Source organism: Scyliorhinus torazame, chromosome 14, assembly GCF_047496885.1.
Source record: "Scyliorhinus torazame isolate Kashiwa2021f chromosome 14, sScyTor2.1, whole genome shotgun sequence".
NCBI lineage: Eukaryota > Metazoa > Chordata > Chondrichthyes > Carcharhiniformes > Scyliorhinidae > Scyliorhinus > Scyliorhinus torazame.
The window spans coordinates 190,439,292-190,460,528 of record NC_092720.1 but is presented as its reverse complement, the minus strand read 5'-3'; the positions used below and the strand labels follow the sequence as shown (position 1 = coordinate 190,460,528).

The window sequence follows — 21,237 nt, the reverse complement described above, 5'->3', positions numbered from 1 at the left end:
CAGAAGCTTTATTTCCCAAGGTGGCAGAGTCAATTACTAGGGGACATAGGTTTAAGGTGCGAGGGGCAAAGCTGAGAGGACATGTGCGAGGGAGGTTTTTTACACAGAGGGTCGTGGGTGCCTGGAACTCGCTGCTGAAGGAAGTGGTGGAAGCGGGTACGACAGTGATGTTTAAGGGGTCTTGACGATTACATGAATGGGATGGGGTTAGAGGGATATGAATAGGCTTCGAAGGCCCTGTTCCTCTGCTGTACTTTTCTTTGTTCTAAAGGTTCTCCACGTCTTGCAGCTCTCGAATGTCTGAAGATTACCCTATGTGCCTCCTGGGTTCAGAATGTTTGGCTACACCCTGGTACAGACAGAGTCATCCGACGATCGGGATCTAAGCTCTGCAGTCCTGCTCCAATCCAGTCGTGAACTGCGGGGGACAACTGAACAAATAAGGGGAGGGCGAGGCCTCAAAATCACCCTCATTGACAGGGGATCACAGCACATCAGCCAGAAGTGCCGTAGGATGATCCATCTCTGGTCATCAGGATTCACCACGTGACATCAAGAAAAGTTTGAGAGCTACTTGATACTGCAAAGCATGTACGCGCCCTGACAACAACTATAGCACTGAAGACTTGTGCTCCTGATCTGGCCATGATGCATAATCATGCAGTTTCAGAGTAGCCACAACCTGATAATGCGGAAAATCGTCCAGGTATCGTTGCCTGCAGAATGGGTATGCAGCAGAATTACAAACTGCTCTCGAGCTCTTCACATCTGCATGCAAGAGACTCGGTCCGCCCTTGAATACTGGTAAAATAAAACACAGATATTAACCCAGATCTAGTCAGCTAAATATTGCACCTCGTATATACGTGCTGGTTTAGCACAGGGCTAAATAGCTGTCTTTTAAAGCAGGCCAGCAGCGCGGGTTCGATTCCCGTACCAGCTTCCCCGAACAGGCGCCGGAATGTGGCGACTAGGGGCTTTTCACAGTAACTTCATTTTTGAAGCCTACTTGTGACAATAAGCGATTTTCATTTCATACGTCGAAGGGGAAACATTGGAATAATTTGAGCGTTTCCCATACCTTGGAAGACACCTCTCCCACCATTGAAGGGGAAGTTCCGACACTGAATTAGTTGCACCAAGGTAGCCTTCTACAAACTACAGCAGGTGGTGTTTGACAACAAAGACTTCCACAAGTCAACCAATTTTTGAGTGGACAGAGCAGTTGTCATCGCCGCACTCCTGTACTGCAGTCCGAGCCCGTACTGTGTAACAGAGACACATCAGTGTGTGTGCGAAATCCTAGCAGCAATACCTCCGCTGCACTCTCCAGATTCGATAGGAGGACCAATGAACAAAGACTAGTTTCTTAAAAATGTATTAAAGGGATGTGGCTAGGCCAGCATTTATTGCCATAATTATCATCCTTCTTGACACCATTGGCACAAGTCAACTTCGATGCACTGGACACTGTGTTCGTACGGCCGAAAGTGTCTCTCTCCTCCACCAGGTCCTGTTTTCTCAACTCTTAAATGACCAGTGTTCTAGGAAAGTACAAAGAACATTGTAGCCTGATGGGTGTCCGTGAAGACACCAGCAAAGCCCGATGGTTCAAAAGGCTAACTGTGTCAGCATAAGAATTGTGGGATCAGCATAAACTGCTGTGATCTGCAGAAAAGAACAGGATGTGCGGCCTGGGAGTGAGCACAGGAGCCAATTGGCAGTCACCTCATGTAAGACATGGCTGTTGGTATGGCTCGAGTGGACCGTGATTGAGCACAGATCCCTGTGTCGTGCTCCTGAGAAGAACATGACTCCCTGAGAGAGACACGACTCCCTGAGCATTAATGACTAAAAGACAGTGATTGACTAGTGCCTGTCCTGTGAGGACATGACTGAGAGCATGAACAGTGCCAGCAAGATCTGTATAAGAAGGAGACTGGAAGCTTCACCTTTATTCGACTATAGTGCGCTAGTCTCATTCTAAAATCCTTTCCCGAGATCTGCCCAATGCGTGGGCCTAACTCCCTTGCGTTGGAGACTTCAGGTGAGCGCCGTTGAATGCTGGTCTCCACAAACGGGGACCAGACGGAACAGCATGGTGCTCTCCCAGTAGATCGGAGACCCCGCTCCATGCCCTCTGAGTAGGGTGGTACCCTGGCACTGCTGTTGTCACCTGGGCATTCTGGCACTGTCAGACTGGCACCCTGGCACTACCATCTGGGTGTAAGTGTGGCACTGTCAAGGTGCCCAGGTGGCACTTCCAGCTGACAGGGGGACTGCCAGGGTACCAGGCTGGCACTGCCAGGGAGCTAAACTGGCATTTCTTGTGCGGCAGTGATCGGGCTGGGTGTGCCCTGTGGTAGCTGTGCCTGGGGACCCCTTTGTAGTGATTCGGAGCTTGGAGGGACTCGGGGGTCGTGCCGGGAGCTCGAGAGATCCGGCGAGCAGAGCTTCTCAGTGCAGAAAACGGGTCTAAGTGCGGTCTCATTGGGAAGTTCACTGCTAAGGCCCCCGAGCTACCCGGATGGGCATTAGATAGCGGGCAGTTCCTCAGCACTCTGAGTGCTGTGAAACACCTGGTTAATCTCGCCTGCTACTGGACTCTGTCCCCATTCAGGTAGGACCTACTGTGTGACAAAGTCAGAGGTTAGATACTTTGTGGAAAGAAAGTAAGGCAGATGTTTAGAATCTGCATGTATCAAAGGTTTGATACTCTGTGTAATAGTGTTTCGATATCTTTGGTATTGGAGTTTGATACTTTTGTGGTAACTTGATAGAAGGATGTACAATAATTCGAGAGTTTGAGTGTTTTGTCCAGAATGTTAGTTGACTCCTTGCCCGAGGCACAACAAAATGTTTCAAAGACACGGCATTGACATTAATGACCAGGAGGTACTCGCTGCCAACCATTCAAAATGACAGCACTTGTCCATCAAGCTGCGTCACACTTTAGGTCACAGCGTCTTAAAGGTGATGCAGGGTGGCAGCAGAGAACAAAGGAAAAGGAAACACACCCTGTACTCCGGACCTTGTTACCTCATGAGACATCCCGCCCATTTGCTCAAAGATCTGCGTGTGGGGAATTGTTCAGTCACACGGAGATGGCAGCAATTTACGACCCGGAATAAACGTCATCCTCTGACCAAGGGGTAACCATGAAAATTAACTCGATCAGCCACCTTCAAAGATTTGGGTATCTACACGCCCAAGACTGTTTCTTCATCTCCTTTAAAACAGTACAGTTTAGTTTTCAATTCTCTCAGTAAACTCACTTTGCACCTCGATAAAAATCATGACACAGTACAATCATGAAAATTATCTCAACTCCTCCATTGTTGCCAAATTATCACTTTGCTTATCCGGTTCTGGATGAGGAGCAATTTGTTTCCAATTAAATATTGGGAAGACCGGATGATCCCAGCAGTTGACAGGGCTGGAAAATCCCACTCATATGCTGAAATTTCCATGCCCCCCCCCCCCCCCCCCCCCCCCCCATGCTGGTGGTTTCCCTGCAGCAGAGCTGGCAAACATTGAAATCGCCAGGCGGCATGATGGCGCAATGGTTAGCACTGCCGCCTCACGGCGCCAAGGGCCCTGGTTCGATCCCAGCTCCAGGTCGCTGTCCGTGTGGGGTTTGCACATTCTCCCTGTGTCTGCGTGGGTTTCACCCCCACAACCCAAAGGTGTGCAGGTTAGGTGGATTGGCTAAACTGTCCCTTAATAGGAAAAAAAATAATTGGGTACTCTGTGGTAGTATGTATTGGGGGTCATGTGGGACTGGAAGCACTAGTGTCATTGGCTGACAGATCCCGGGTCCTGGTTGGCCGTTGACCTCAAACTCCGCCCTGAAGGCGGAGTATAAGAAGCCGGAGTCTTCCCCCGCAGGCCAGTTTACTATCGAGCTGCGGGGGAACAGACACGCTTAATAAAGCCTCATCGACTTCACTCTATTCGTCTCACGGAGTCTTTGTGCACTACATACTCCAAATTTATTTCGAAAAAACATTGAGATCTCCATTCGCGTCGGCGGGAAGATCCTGCTGGCATTAAAGGCTGGAAAATCCCACCGCCCATTGTCGTCGGTCCTCACCACGTGCTCCGCTCCCTAGCTACCGAGCCCATCCCTCTCTCTGATCCATTTCTCTGGCAGAATCAGCCAGTTTGCAGCCGTGCTGTCAGCTTTGGCTCTACGGGCAGCACGGTGGGGCGGTGGTTAGCACTGCTGCCTCACAGTGCCGAGGTTCCAGGTTCGATCCCGGCTCTGGATCTCTGTCCGTGTGGAGTTTGTACTTTCTCCCCGTGTTTGCGTGGGTTTCACCCCCACAACCCAAAAGATGTGCAGGGTAGGTGGATTGGCCTCGCTAAATTGCCCCTTAATTGGAAAAAATGAATTGGGTACTCTAAATTTATTTTTAAAAAGCTTTGGCTCTGAGCTGATATTCTGACCCCATATCGTGACAGCGATCTGCTCGGTTCCTTTTGAACTGACATCCTCGCCTAGGCCTTCCTCCAGACGTGTCCATCTCAAACACTCTGGCCGGCCTCCCATTTAGCAGACCACCCCCTTTCCCCAGAGCTCATGTGAACCAAGTGCTGTTCACCCATCACCCCTGTACACGCTGCCCTGCATTGGCTCTCCCTGTTCAGCAATGCCTCAAAGTTAAATCCATGTGAAATAAAGGGGTCCCAAATCATCGGCGCCGGCTACCCAGTCGCCCAGTCCCACTTTCTGTATTATGGTCTGGAGCCTTGCAGGTTGCAGCACTTCAATTGTATTTTCAAGAAATTTGTACATCTCTGTCGAGCAATGAGTCTCAGATTCGCAGCCCCATCACTTTCAGGGTGAAAATATCTCCCCTCAAATCACCTTGAAACCTCCAACCTCTCATCCGAAATCTATGCCCCCTGGCTGTGGACTGTTCAACCTAAGGGTTCAATTTTCCCTGTGACCGTGCTCTCCCCATCTCTGTGATGTCCTCTCCTCGTGATACACTGGCCTCTTATGCATCCCCGGGTACTCTTTGCTCCATCATTGGGCCTACCACCTTGGCCTGAAGATCAGAAAATTCTCTTACCTCTTCCTCCTCTTTGAAGGCCCTCCTCAAAACTTTCTGACCAAGCCGCCCAAATGTCTCCACACATGGCTGGATGTCAAATTTTGTTTCATAACATTCCTCTAAAGTGCTTTATAACTTTCCAACACGTTAGTGGCATTATAGAAATAGATGTTGTTGTCATGAAGCGGATATACAGGGTCAAAGGCCTCGGTGTTGCTATGGGGCTGAGAAAAGTGAGGTGCCAGCGGAAACGATACCGAGAGCATCGGATGTTAGAAAAAGTTCTGTAGTCACAGTGAGGGGTAGGCGGGAGGAGGGGGGGGGGTGCTGGGTGGGACGGGGGGTTGGGCGTGGAGTCGGGCTACTGCAGTCGAATAGGGGGTGAGGGAGGTGGGCAGGAGTGGACACTTCCATGGGAGGTAAGGTAGAACCGAGGCAGTTCAGTAAGTTTGTCAAAAGCGGTTGAGAGATGGGGCAGCCACACCCAGGGAGAATTAGGGTTAGGGCCAGATTGAGGGAGGACGTTGGAGGCTGTCTGTTTAAAAACCTCATTCACGGGATGTGGATGTTGCCGGCTGGGCCAGCATTTTTTAAAAAATTATAAATTTAGAGTATCCAATTAATTTTTTCCAATTAAGGGGCAATTTAGTGTGGCCAATATACCTAGCCTGCACATCTTTGGGTTGTGGGGGTGAAACCCACGCAGACACGGGGAGAATGTGCAAACTCCACACGGACAGTGACCCAGGGCCGGGATCGAAACTGGGGCTTCGGCACCGTGAGGCAGCAGTGCTAACCAATGTGCCACCGTGCTGCCACTGGGCCAGCATTTATTACCCGTCCCTAATAACCCTTGAATTGAGTGTCTCGCTTGGCCATTTAAGAGACAGCCACATTGCTGTGGGGTCTGGAGTCACGTGTAGGCCAGACCAGAGTAAGGATGGCAGATTTCCTTCCCTGAAGGGACATTAGTGAACCAGGTGGGTTTTCCCAACAATTCACAATGGTTCCATGGGACTTTTGTCTTTATTGAATTCCGTGGTGGGGTTCGAACCCAGGTCCCCAGAGCATCACGCAGAGTCTCTCGAGTTCTTGTCCAGTGGCAACACCACTGCCTGCCACCTCTGCTGACATGAAGAGGCTCTGCAGCGAGGTAGTTGTGAATGGAGAGGCTTCGCATCCCTTCTCCGGCTCTCATGGACCTCCTCCCAATTCTGGCCCGACTCACCCCCAATTTGATTCACCCCGTCATTGACCGCCTCGCTCCAGTCGCCCAGGCCCTAAGCTCCGGAATGCCCTCCGTTAACCTCTCTGAGTCTCTACCTCACTCTCCATCTTTAAGACGCTCCCGAAAGTCCACCACTTTGACTGACCTTTTGGTCACCCGGCCTGGCATCTCCTTCTGGTGGCTCATTGTCAAATTTCATCTGATAGCCTCTGCCATGAAACTCTGTCGCCGTTTTACTATGTCTAAGGTGCTATATAAATGCAGTGTGTTGTTGCTGTTCTCCCACAGTTGGGAGGACAGTATGACAGTCCAACAGATAAATATATACATTTTGAATTTTTTTTTTAAAATTTAGAGTACCCAATTCATTTTTCCAATTAAGGGCCTATTTAGCGAGGTCAATCCACCTACCCTCCTCATCTTTGGGTTGTGGGGGTGAGACCCACACAGAGTCGTACATGATGGAGCAGTCTGGCCAAGATCAACTGCACAGGTGCATCAGAGTCTCAGGTAGTCAGCACAGTGTGTAAATAACTTATATTAAGGATTAATAGTTGTTTGTTTAATAGAATTTGATAATAAGGGGCGGGATTCTCTAATGATGGGGCTATGTCCCCACGCCGGTGAGAAAACTGGCACCAACCACTCCGGCGTCAACTGCCCCCGAAAGTGAGGAATACTCACCTTTCTAGGGGCCTAGGTTGACACCGGAGTGATTGGCTCCGGTTTTGCCTGCGGCGAAGGGCTGGTGCGAGTTCGTGCATGCGCGGAATGGCCGGCGTATTTCCGCGCATGCGCAGAACGGCCGGCGTATTTTCGTGCGTGCGCGGGGGTTCCCTTCTCCGCGCCGGCCCCCGGGCAATATGGCGGAGACCTACAGGGGCTGGTGTGGAGGAAAGAAGGCCCCCACGGAACCAGCCCGCCCGCCGATCGGTAGGCCCCGATCGCGGGCCAGGCCACCGTGGGCCCCCCCGCCCCCCTGGGGTCGGACCCCCCCCCCCCCCCAGGACGGTCCCCGCACACTTACCTGTGTGTGAGGTGAGTAATTCACGCCGGCGGGACTGGGCCTAACGTGTCGGCCACTCGGCCCATGGAGGCCCGGAGAATCGCCGGGAGGGGGCCGCTGTCATCGGCCCCCGACCGGCGTGGCGGGAATCCCGCCGGCCCCTGCAAAACGGCGGCGGAGAATAGGGAAGCCGGCGGCGGGGTGAGATTCGTGCCTCCCCACAGGGATTCTCCGACCCGGCGCAGGATCGGAGAATCCCGACCAAGGTTCTTCAATAAAATCGAGCATGACCACAAATCTACTCTTGTCCTTTATTCGTCTCATGAGTAAGGGCAGCCGGGCAAACAAGTTTTATTACAAACTGGTCGAAGCATCTAATGTTTACAGACAATATTAGAGAGGCAGTTTCAATCAGATTCATTTTAAAAAAATGTATTTTATTCCAAAGATATTCAAAAGTACAAAAACATAAATAATCCGGGAAACATTCTCCCCAACTCACGATCTGTACCGCCGGCCTCCCCGTATATATCCTCGGCGCCGCCATCACCACGGCCCTCAGGCTGGACCCCGTACAGGACTCTTCCTCTGTCCTAACCCATTCCGTCCCCTCTCCTTCCCACCATCACCCTCACATTATCCACATTCGCCGCCAGTAATAGTGCAACAGATTCGGCAACTCCAACCCCTCTCTCTGCCTCTGTAGCAGGGCCCTCTTTACCCGAGGCACCTTCCCCGCCCATATAAACTCCGAGATCGCTGCGTCCAGCTTTCGAAAAAGGACTTCAGAATGAAGATCGGGAGCGTCTGCATTACGAATAGGAACCTTGACAGGACATTCATTTTTACTCCCCGCCATTGTCAGGTGTAGCGTATCCCATCTCCTAAAGTCCTCCTTTACCTCCTTCACCAACTTTGTTAGGTTCCATTTGTACATCGTCGCCCTCTCCCCCGTTACCTGGGCCCTCAAATATCCAAACCTATCCTTGACTACCTTAAATGGCAATACCCTAAATTAGCTCCCTGATGCACGATCAATTACACAAAGACGAGAGTAGGATGTAATCGAGGCCTTATTACACTAAGATGTGTGGCCTCCTACAGCAGCTGGCGAAATGGCTGCTTTACGGGAGCACACATATTTATACTCCGTCTACTGGGTGGAGCCAGCAGGCAGGGAACTACCCCCGTACCTGTAGTACAGAGGCCTTACCACAAATCACCTAATATATACAACAGTGGTGACTACCACACTCCCCAACCCACCTTGTCCACTGGAAACACCTCACTTGTCCCCACGTTCAACTTATAATCCAAGAAGGCCCCGAACCTCTCTAATAAGCCCATAATTTTACACATACTCTCCAGCAAGTCTGTCACGTACAACAGCAGGTCGCCTGCATACAACAACATCCGGTGCTCCCTAACCCCCCCCCCCCCCCCCCCTCGATATCCTCTGCCACTCTGCTGATGCCACGTGCGAGAAGAAGGAGTACTCCCTCTCCCCCCCGGATACTTAAATCTCCCTGGGTCCACCATACCCATTCCTTTCCACACTACCGGTGCGTGGCCAAGGCCGGAATCACTCCCAGCAGCTCCTTCACAAACCCTGGTACGTCTTCCCAATTCGGTGCACATACATTCACTGGCACCACCGACTTCCCGACAGCAACCCCCTATCGTGCATCTCCCCCTCGGATCACACACTTCCTTGACTTACAAACCCCGTCCTCTTGCTCAACAGGATGCCCCCCCCCCCCCACGACTTTGAGCCAAACCCTGAGTGAAATAACTGACCCACCCACCCCTTCCTTGACCTGATCCCTCTCCCGGAGGTTTTGTGATTTGAGTTATTATTGTCACATGTATTAGTACTCAGTGAAAAGTATTGTTTCTTGCATGCAGTACGAACAATGCACACCATACAAAGGGAAGGAAGGATAATTAGAGAGTATGCTGGGCGCATCTTGCAAGAAGTCGCCTCGCTCCGGCGCCATCTTGGAAAGACTACCAGGTGCATCTCCTGCAGAAAGACCACCCCGCCTTCAAACTCCTTAAGTGTGCAAAGATCCGAGCCCTCTTCACCGACCCCGTACGTTCCATGTTATAAACCTTATTGGTGGCTTCTGCCTCCATTCCCCTCTACTGGCCGCCACTCTCCCCCACGGTGGCCTGGCCTGCGATCGGGGCCCACCGATCCGCGGGCGGGCCTGTGCCGTGGGGGCACTCTTTCCCTTCCGCCTCCGCCATGGTCTCCACCATGGCGGAGGCAGAAGAGACTCCCTCCACTGCGCATTCGCGGGGATGCCGTGAGCGGCCGCTGACGCTCCCGCGCATGCGCTGCCCGGAGATGTCATTTCCGCGCCAGCTGGCGGGGCACCAAAGGCCTTTTCAGCCAGCTGGCGGGGCGGAAATTAGTCCGGCACAGGCCTAGCCCCTCAAGGTTGGGGCTCGGCCCCCCAAGATGCGGAGGATTCCGCACCTTTGGGGCGGCGCGAATCCCAACTGACACCAGGGGTAGGGAATATGTTAGAATATATTTTAACGTGTGATAAATGAAACAGTTGGATAATAATGATCTGATTCGGGATAGTCAATATGGATTTAGGAATGGGAAATCATGTATGATGAACCTGTTTTTTTGAGGATATTACTCACAAACTTGATAAACGGGAGACAGCGGCCATAGTGGGCTGGATTCTCCCCAGGCCCGTGGCAAAATCGCGGCCGGCGCGGGGGTGGAGAATCCACCCGGCGCCGATTCTCCGGGACCAGAAAATCGATGTGACCACGGAGTATGCCGTGGAGTACGTACGCCGCCCATTGACAGAGGCCCACCCAGTAAATCTCCGCTCCCAACCGGCCGATTTCCTGATGGCGCGGAACTAACCACCTACTGCCGGTCAGGATGCTGGCGTGGCGGCTGCGGACTCAGTCCGCGGCTGCCCTGTTCAGGGGCACGGGGATTGGACACTGGGGGGGGGGGGGCATTATAGGTGGTCGGGGGATAGATCCGCATGGTCTGATGCTCGAGCGTACGGCCGATCGTGGGGGTGGGGTCTCATTTTTCCGTCTGGCTCCGTGGTCCGAATTCGCCATGGAGCTCGGCGTGGTGCTGGAGGCCACCGAGTGCATGCGCGGACTCCAAACTGGAAGTGCGGGGAGCCCGTATCCACAACTAAAGCTGCGAGATTTACTCCGGGTCCCTGCTGGGCATTGAATTAGCTCAACTTGTTTCTTGGAATTTCTGGAGTGAAACTCCACCGTTTTTTTGACATAAATTTAGAGTATCCAATTATGTTTTTTCCAATTAAGGGGCAATTTAGCGTGGCCAATCCACCTACCCTACACCTAACCTGTTGTGGGGGTGAAACCCACGCAAACACGGGGAGAATGTGCAAACTCCACACGGACAGTGACCCAGGGCCGGGATCGAACTCGGGTCCTCAGCGCCGTAGCCCCCGTGCTAATCACTGTGCCACATGCCGCCCTAACTCCATCGTTTTTACGTCGGCGTGGGGACATAGTCCCATTATGGGAGAATCCAGCCCAGTAATTTTTTTGATTTTCAGAAGGCTTTTGATAAAAGTTCCGCTACAGGAGGTTGCCAAGAAAAATTAAAGCAGATGGGATAGGGGGTAATACGCTGGCATGAATTAAGGATTGGCCAACAGGTAGAAAACAGAGAGTAGGAATAAATGGGTCACTCTTGCATTGGCCGGCTGTGTGGTTAGTGGGCTACTGCAAGGACCAATACTTGGGCCCCAGCTGTTCACAATATCAGTGATTTGGGGACCAAATGTAATATTTCCAAGTTCACAGATGATACAAAACTGGATGGAAATGTGTGTTGTGAAGATGTAAAGGGGCTACAGAGGATTTGGACAGACTTAGTAAGTGGGCAAGAACATGGTAGATGGAATAAAATGGGGAAAAATGTGAGATAATCCATCTTGGTTGAAGGAACAGATGAACAGAGTATTTCCTAACTGATAAGAAATAAGAAACTGATAAGAAACGCGGTACATACTCGTGCGACTCGGCCAACGTTGTCTACCTCATACGCTGCAGGAAAGGATGTCCCGAAGCGTGGTACATTGGCGAGACCACGCAGACGCTGCGACAACGAATGAACGGACATCGCGCAACAATCACCAGGCAGGAATGTTCCCTTCCAGTCGGGGAACACTTCAGCAGTCAAGGGCATTCAGCCTCTGATCTCCGGGTAAGCGTTCTCCAAGGCAGCCTTCAGGACCTGCGACAACGCAGAATCGCCGAGCAGAAACTTATAGCCAAGTTCCGCACACAGGAGTGCGGCCTCAACCGGGACCTGGGATTCATGTCACATTACATTCATCCCCCACCATCTGGCCTGCGAAATCCTACCAACTGTCCTGACTTGAGACAATTCACACCTCTTTACCCTGGGGTCACCCCATCTCTGGATCTGTAAAGATTTAATCACCTGCTAATGCTCGCATTCCTAGCATTGTTTGGCATCTTTGAATTTGTCTATATATGTGTTTCTGGAACATACCTCTTCATTCACCTGAGGAAGGAGCAGTGCTCCGAAAGCTAGTGACATCAAAACAAACCTGTTGGACTTTAACCTGGTGTAAGACTTCGTACTGTGCTCACCCCAGTCCAACGCCGGCATCTCCACATCATGGATAAGAAATTAGGAAGTGTAGATGTACAATAGAATCTGGTGCTCTTGTCCATAAGTCACTGAAGGCGAACACAGATGCAGCAGCCAATAGGAAGAATAATGGTATGTTAGCCTTAATCACATGAGGATTGGTTACAGGAGTACTGAGGTCTTGATCAATTGTATAGCAGTTTGGTTAGACCTCACCTGGTGTACTGTGTACAGTTTTGGTCCCCTTACTTCAGAGAGGATATTATTGCCATACAGAGGGTGCAACGAAGATTCATGGGACTTGTTCTGGGATTGGCGGATCTGTCTGACGAAGAGAGATTGGAAAAACCGAGCCTGTATTCTCTCCGGAGAATGAGAGGTGATTTTTAATAATAATAATCTTTATTGTCACAAGTAGGCTTACATTAACACTGCAATGAAGTTACTGTGAAAAGGCCCTAATCGCCACCCTCCAGCACCTGTTCGGGTACACAGAGAGGGTATTCAGAATGTCCAAATTACATAACAGCACGTCTTTCGGGACTTGTGGGAGGAAACCGGAGCAAACCCACGCACACACGGGGAGAACGTACAGACTACACAGACAGCAACCCAAGCCGGGAATTGAACCTGGGACCCTGGCGCTGTGAAGCAACAGTGCTAACCACTGTGCTACCCTGCTGCCCATTCACTGAAACCTACAAAATGCTTAAAGGAATAGACAGGTTGGAGGCAGACATTTTCCCTGGTTGGGGAATCTGGAATCAGGGTACACAATTTCAAAATAAGGGGGAAGCCACTTAGGACCGAGGTGAGGAGAATCCCTCTTTATGCTCAGAGGGCTGTGGATCTTTGCAATTCTCTACCTCAGAGGGCTGTGGAGGCTCAGTCATTGAGTGTGTTTAAGGTAGCAATTGAGATTGCTCAAAGTAATGTGGGGAAAAAGTCATCAAAGTGGATAGTGGATGATCAGCCATGATGGAACTGAATGGTGGAGCAGGTTTGATGGGCTGAACGGCCTACTCCAATGTCCATAATACCGCCAACTACCGGGGGGGGGGGGGGGGGGCGGAGGATTTGAACCTGTGTCCTCAGAGCGATAGCCTCTGGATTACTCGGCCTGTGAAATTACCACTACGTCACCATCTCCCCTTCACTCGCTTGAGTGTTTCCTCGGTTCTCTCCTGACTATACCTTCGAGTCCCAGATTCCTTGGCCAGTGGACACCATTTTCTCCCCATCCAACGATCAAATCATCTCATCAGTTTCTAAAGGATAGGGAAATGCTATCCAAGTCTGTGTAATCTCACCTTTTAGACTGCGGGGGGTGGAGCATTCAGCTAATTCTACACTGCACTCCCTCCAAGGCCATCATATCCGTGCTGGGGGGGTGGTGCACAGGGCTGCTAACAGCATTCCAGATGTATTCTTGACGTGGAGATGCCGGCATTGGACTGGGGTGAGCACATCCAGAAATCTTCCAACAACACCAGGTTAAAGTCCAACAGGTTTATTTCGAATCACTAGCTTTCAGAGCGCAGCTCCTTCCTCAGGTAGAATGTAGTCTAGCCAGGGCTTTGTGCAGCTGAAGCACAGCTTCTGACTACCTTGCATTCTGGTCTGCATCCCATTAACATTTATTTTGATTGTCTGCCCGAAACAACCAGTCACCACGACCAACATCGTTTTTTTATTCCAGATTTTATTTGAATGTAGTAGGTCGGATCAGTAAGTTGTGGGGGCGGAACCCATGCAAACACGGGGAGAATGTGCAAACTCCACACGGCCAGTGACCCAGAGCCGGGATGGGACCTGGGACCTCAGCGCCGTGAGGCAGCAGTACTAACCCACCAGGCCACCGTGCTGCCCAGCAAACCCTGAATTTAACCGTGTGTGATGGATTTCGGGAGGACTAACAATACAAGGGAATACATAATGAACTGTAGGACGCTCGGAAGTACAGTGAACCAGAGGGTCCTCGGGGTGCATGTCCATAGGTCCCTGAAGGCAGTGGTTGAGATGGCATATGGGATACTTGCCTTTGTTAGACAAGGCGTAGATTATAACAGCAGAGAGGTTATGATGGGGCTGTATAAAACTCTGGATAGGCCCCAGCTAGAGTACTGTGCGCAGTTCTAGTCACCACACTGTAGGAAGGATGTGACTGCGCAGGAGAGGGGGCAGAGGAGATTCACCAGGATGTTGCCTGGGATTGAGCATTTCAGCTATCAAGAGGAACTGGGCAGGCTGGTGGTGTTTTCCTTGGAGCAGAGAAGGCTGAGAGGGGGACCTGATTGAGGTGTATCAAATTATGAGGGACAGAAATAGGATAGGTAGGAAGAAAACCTTTCACCTTAGTAGCGGGGCCAATCACCAGAGGTCATAGATTTAAGGTAAGGGATAGGAGATTTAGAGGGTATTTGATGAAAACCTTTTTCTCCCAGAGGGTGGTGGGAGTCTGGAACTCACTGCCTGAAAGGGTGGGAGAGGCGGGAATCCTCACAACATTTAAGGAGCATTTAGATGAGCACTTGAAGTGCCACAGCACACAAGGCCACCACCTGCTCAGAGTTTACGGCAGTTTTTTTTTTAAAGCAGACCGTGTTCATCTGTCGGTGTCGGACTTACCGAGCGGGTGTTAAATCATCATTCTCTCTTGTTTTAGGAAAGAGTTTTCCCCTCCTTCAGCTTTTATTGAAAAAAAAATGGCACGCGACACATAGAAAGGACAAACAGGCTCTTATTTGATCAAGTCTCTTTTCACCGCAGGCTGCCTTCAGCTTCCTGCAGTGACCGGCTCCGGAACCCGGGTTAATTTGGCTGGCCGACCGGGTGTCCTGGTCTCCACCCGGCAGCACCTGGGGAAGCCCAGGGCCTTCCCGCAGTGAGCACTCCTTCGGTCCCCTCCTGCTCGTCAGGTATGTTTCTGCCTCTTCCAGAAACGCTTGACATCCGGGTGGCCCCCAGGAGTAACGACCATCAGTCTCTTGGAGGGATTCTCCCAGACAAGTACGCCCAGGTCCCGGGCGTAGTTCCGGAGCAGTTCAAAATCCACTTGGGAGAGAAACTGGTTGTATAATACACCTAGAGAGAGAGAAAGAGGGGGGAGAGAGAAAGGGAGGGGGGTGGAGAATAAGAGTAGAAATGTTACAACGTTTCCGCTTCAATAAATGTCTGGCATTGGCCACAAAGTGCAGAGTGTGTGACCACCAGCCCAACCTCCAGTCTGTGGAGCTTACAGAACTCTGCTGTCTTTTTCCTGATGATCTAGACTGATTCCCAGTCTATTTTCCCCCAACTGTCATGATCCTCACTGAGGGTGTAAGTTCCGTTGTGTACCCTGCAATTCCTCACCCATCTGCTTACACCACTCCACAGTGTACCCCTGACCCAGCATGTACCTCAATGCCCAGTGTACCCATCTGTCTACCCCTATCCACACTGTGTACCCCTGACCCAGCATGTACCTCAATGCCCAGTGTACCCGTCTGTCTACCCCTATCCACACTGTGTACCCCTGACCCAGCATGTACCTCAATGCCCAGTGTACCCGTCTGTCTACCCCTATCCACACTGTGTACCCCTGACCCAGCATGTACCTCAATGCCCAGTGTACCCGTCTGTCTACCCCTATCCACACTGTGTACCCCTGACCCAGCATGTACATCAATGCCCAGTGTACCCGTCTGTCTACCCCTATTCACACTGTGTACCCCTGACCCAGCATGTACCTCAATGCCCAGTGTACCCGTCTGTCTACCCCTATTCACAGTGTACCCCTGACCCAGCATGTACCTCCATGCCCAGTGTACCCGTTTGTCTACCCCTATTCACACTGTGTACCCCTGACCCAGCATGTACCTCCATGCCCAGTGTACCCATTTGTCTACCCCTATTCACACTGTGTACCCCTGACCCAGGATGTACCTCAATGCCCAGTGTACCCATCTGTCTACCCCTATCCACTGTGTACCCCTGACCCAGCATGTACCTCCATGCCCAGTGTACCCGTTTGTCTACCCCTATTCACACTGTGTACCCCTGACCCAGCATGTACATCAATGCCCAGTGTACCCGTCTGTCTACACCTATCCACACTGTGTACCCCTGACCCAGCATGTACCTCAATGCCCAGTGTACCCGTCTGTCTACCCCTATTCACACTGTGTACCCCTGACCAAGCATGTACCTCCATGCCCAGTGTACCCGTCTGTCTACCCCTATCCACACTGTGTACCCCTGACCCAGCATGTACCTCAATGCCCAGTGTACCCGTCTGTCTACCCCTATCCACACTGTGTACCCCTGACCCAACATGTACCTCCATGCCCAGTGTACCCGTCTGTCTACCCCTATCCACACTGTGTACCCCTGACCCAACATGTACCTCCATGCCCAGTGTACCCGTCTGTCTACCCCTATCCACACTGTGTACCCCTGACCCAACATGTACCTCCATGCCCAGTGTACCCGTCTGTCTACCCCTATCCACACTGTGTACCCCTGACCCAACATGTACCTCCATGCCCAGTGTACCCGTCTGTCTACCCCTATCCACACTGTGTACCCCGACCCAGCATGTACCTCAATGCCCAGTGTACCCGTCTGTCTACCCCTATTCACACTGTGTACCCCTGACCAAGCATGTACCTCCATGCCCAGTGTACCCGTCTGTCTACCCCTATTCACACTGTGTACCCCTGACCCAGCATGTACCTCCATGTCCAGTGTACCTGTCTGTCTACCCCTATCCACACTGTGTACCCCTGACCCAGGATGTACCTCAATGCCCAGTGTACCCGTCTGTCTACCCCTATCCACACTGTGTACCCCTGACCCAGCATGTACCTCCATGCCCAGTGTACCCGTCTGTCTACCCCTATCCACACTGTGTACCCCTGACCCAGCATGTACCTCAATGCCCAGTGTACCCGTCTGTCTACCCCTATTCACACTGTGTACCCCTGACCCAGCATGTACCTCAATGCCCAGTGAAAAAATGAAAATGAAATCGCTTATTGTCACGAGTAGGCTTCAATGAAGTTACTGTGAAAAGCCCCTAGTCGCCACATTCCGGCGCCTGTTTGGGGAGGCTGGTACGGGAATTGAACCGTGCTGCTGGCCTGCCTTGGTCTGCTTTAAAAGCCAGCTATTGGCCCAGTGTGCTAAACCAACCCCAGTGTACCCATCTGTCTACCCCTATTCACACTGTGTACCCCTGACCCAGCATGTACCTCAATGCCCAGTGTACCCGTCTGTCTACCCCTATCCACACTGTGTACCCCTGACCCAGCATGTACCTCAATGCCCAGTGTACCCGTCTATCTACCCCTATCCACACTGTGTACCCCTGACCCAACATGTACCTCCATGCCCAGTGTACCCGTCTGTCTACCCCTATCCACACTGTGTACCCCGACCCAGCATGTACCTCAATGCCTGTGTACTCAAAGTCTAACATAACCCTCTTCCTCTATATTCCCCGGCCCATACAGTTTCTCGGATCCAGCATGGATCCCTATCCACATGTCCCTGAAGTATCCTTGATTCCAGTTGCATATCCCCTCCTACGTACCCATGTGACCCTTGCTTAATCCGCCATATACACACCCCAGCGTACCCAACGAGCCTCGTGCTGTCCTGAAGCCTGCTGTATATCTCTGATTCAAGGGTAAATAAACTGTGATCACCCCCCCCCCCCCACTCTCTCCCAGGCCGGTCCCCTCTGTTGTACCCCCCCTCCCCATTCCCTGCTCTCAATGGGACACAACTGAAAGTAACAGGGACCCACCTTCCGTGAATTGCAGTCGGTCCCTCTCCAGCTCCCAGAGTCGGATCTGATCGGTGATTGTTGGCGGCAGCACTGGATTCTGAGGAAAAACGTCACAAAGAGCAAAACTTTTACTAACCACTGTTTAGACCCCGGCTGGTTGGACTGTGTCCACTGCCGGGCTCCACGCTTTTCACAAAGGCATCAAGGTCTTGGAGAGATTCACCAGAACAGGAGCGGGTACGAGGGAATTTACTTACACGGAGAGATTTGTGGGCGGGGAACCTGGGATTGCTCTCCACACTTTGGGAGATTAATAGGGTTGTTCAAAGTCATGAAGGCTTTGACAAAGTGTTTGAGGGAGAAATCTCATTGAAGCTTTGTGCCCGGCACTCATCAGGACAAACCCAAGAATGCCAAATTTCATAAACCGGGAAACGAGAGGTCCTTGTTGCTATCTCCATGGCAAAGCGTTGGCCAGTCAGAGTCGACTAACAACCAATCAGCACCCCTTTCTCCCCTCGTAAAAATCACTGCATGGGTGTGGGTGATCTAAAATCGGAAAGAGAAGGAAGTGGAATCCATAGAATCCCAGCAGTGCAGAAGGAGGTGTAGCCATCTGGGATGGCCACTTACAACAAGAAACATGGACGCTCGCAAAGCCTAAAGGGAAATATGGACAATGTAAGATTCGGGCAGGCACAGAGCCTGCATTTATATTCATGAGCAGAGAATCCAGACAGCATCGAAACCCCCAGCCGATTAGCATTTTAATGACCCATCTCCGTAAGACAAAGGACTGATACTCAGGGAACCGATACAAGTCCAGACATTTTGGCGCCACTCACTTTACTCAGGAAGCATAAACAGCAAGGTCATTGATCGCTTAGGACACGCCCAGCCATCAAGGCACCCGCCCCTTTATTGACTCAGATCGAAGGCAGTGATCGAGAAGCTGCCCAATTAATTGGGTCCAAACCTAAGGACCGCACAAAAGAGCGCGATACTCCCCAAGGATAAAGAGAGACACTGCCATGTGTTTGAGCTCTTTTGGACCTGGTGCTCTGGCAACGTCCACCTCCAATCGCAGCACCACGATCAGAAGCAAGTCCAAGTTCAGCGCCCGCTACCAGACGGATGAGCCCAGCTGGGCAGCAGTTACTTTTCCAGACCCAGTAGATCCAGATTCGAACAACGGCCACTGTTCCTCTGACCTTAGCCAGGTGCCTGAAGTTAAGTACAGGTTGTCATAGTTGTTAGGTGTAGTTTAACTAGTAGTGTTTATGTTGCATGTGTAAGTTAATTTTGTGTGTAAATAAAGTACCATTGATCTTGAACTAACTGACTGGTTGTTTGGCTCTTTGATCGATATCCGGTTGAACCTTGTGGTGGTATCATTTGATACCTGGCGACTCTGAAAATAATATAGTATCGATATCTAAAGAAAGAAGGGCAGCCTTACTGACTGCCATATTTATAGCAGGTATAAAAGGCAACAGACGCCATTCGGTCCATCAAGCCTGCACCCACCCTCCCACTATCCTCGTAATCCTGTTCATTGATCTCGGCCAATCCACCTAACCTGCACACCTTTGGACTGTGGGAGGAAACCAGAGCACATGGAGGAAAGCCACGCAGACACGGGGAGAACAGGCAAACTCCACACAGTCACCCAAGGCCGGAATTGAATCTGGGTCCCTGGTGCTGTGAGGCAGCGGTGCTAACCAGTGTCACCATGTTGGGTCAATGGTGCTGTCGTCGCTGCTGGAGTTGAGGGGGATGTATGCTGGTGCACACCCGCTCACGGCGTGGGAGGTTTATCCTGATCTCGGTGATGGCTGCAGGGCTGTGCGGCAGGAGGGGTGGTGCGCTGTTTTGTCCTGTTTGCCTGATCTTATCCTGTTTCTCCCTCGGTCTGTGGTGGGGCAATGAGGGCATCTACTTCTGCCTAATAATGGTGTTCAGCCAATTGTGATGTTGTTCTCCTGTCCATACTGCGCTCGTGCGGGTTAAGCCCTTTCTGGTCTTTCCCCTTCCCTCGCTTTGGACGCTGTATTATTTTGTAACTTTGTTGCGTTATTTCATAAAATGTAAAATCTCAATAATAAAGGACTTGAAAAAAAATCGCTGCGACCCTTTGAAATTTGGCATTCTTGTGTTTGTACCGATGAGCGCGGGATGCAAAAGCATCGCCATGTCTCACTTTTCAGCGATATTCAGGTCCTGTACAACCAAGAGACTGTTTCCAGAGGCAAGAAGGCTCTGTAACAAGAGGACACATAGAACATAAAACATATAGTGCAGAAGGAGACCATTCGGCCCATCGAGTCTGCACTGACCTACTTAAGCCCTCACTTCCATCCCATCCCCGCAACCCAATAACCCCTCCTAACCGTTTTGGTCACTAAGGGCTATTTATCATGGCCAATCCACCCAACCTGCACGTCTTTGGACTGTGGGAGGAAACCGGAGCACCCGGAGGAAACCCACGCAGACACGGGGAGAACGTGCAGACGCCTCATAGTCAGTGACCCAGCGGGGAATCGAACCTGGGACCCTGGCGCTGTGAAGCCACAGTGCTATCCACTTGTGCTACCGTGCTGCCCAAACACGGACATGGACTGAAACCCGTCAGTGAGAGAACCAGAGAGGAGGTGAGGGATTGAAAAATTATTTTTAAGCAACGGGTTGTCGAGAGGGCATATTCCGCCTCAAAGGAAGGTGGAAGCAGATTTGAGGGCAGCTTCCAAAAGAGCGAGAGGAATTTCTGCAGGGCCTACGGGGAAAGAGCAGGTGGTTCGTTGGAGCTTTTTCCAGGAGCGAGCAGAGGGGGAAGGGCTGAATGACTCCTCCTGGGTTGGCAAGCCTGATGGAAAGAAAGCACATCAAAAATAACGGTGGCGCTGTGGGCTCAGTGGTTAGCACTGCTGCCTCACTGCTGGGTTGATCCCGGCTCTGGGTCACTGTCCGTGCGGAGTTTGCACATTCTCCCCGTGTCTGCGTGGGTCTCACCCCCACAACCCAAAAATGTGCAGGGTAGGTGGATTGGCCACGCTAAATTGTCCCTTAATTGGAAAAAAAAGAATTGGGTACTTCAAATTTAGAAAATAAGAGGACGGGGAGGGGGGCAGTTTAGCAACAGACACTAAACTGCTGGGGGGGTTTGATGTTTGGGAGCACCTCTGAACCACCTACCCGACCAATGGGCACTACTTGCTGGCCAACTGTCCCACACATCTGCTGGAGGCAGCTGCTGCTGCGTAATGGGCAAACCATCACGGACGAGGTTTAAAAAAAATTATCCATCGAGATGCTCAAATCCCACATTTAAAAAAAATTAATTTAAGGGAGGATGATGCGTCGCGGTTAGGCCGGCATTTATTGCACAGCCCAAGTTGCCCTTCAGAAGGTGGTGGTGAGTTCCCTTCTTGAACCACTGCAATCCCTGAGGTGTAGGTATACCCACTGTGCTGTTAGGGAGGGAGTTCCAGGATTTTCCCCAGCGGCAGCGAAGGAACGGCGATATATTTCCAT

The 21,237-nt window shown here is 51.4% G+C and overlaps 1 protein-coding gene across 1 annotated transcript in view; it reads right to left on the bottom strand.

Annotated features, from left to right (window-relative positions):
- Nucleotides 1–14,582: 14,582 nt before the first annotated feature.
- Nucleotides 14,583–21,237, bottom strand: part of gtf2h4 (general transcription factor IIH, polypeptide 4) — a 241,238-nt gene continuing 234,583 nt past the window's right edge. The window contains exons 13-14 of the mRNA XM_072475350.1: nt 17,725–17,803; nt 14,583–15,017 (exon numbers count right to left, since the gene is read on the bottom strand). Of these exons, the coding sequence (XP_072331451.1) occupies nt 14,848–15,017; nt 17,725–17,803 (249 nt within the window). The 3' untranslated portion in view covers nt 14,583–14,847. The remainder of the gene's footprint in view (nt 15,018–17,724; nt 17,804–21,237) is intronic.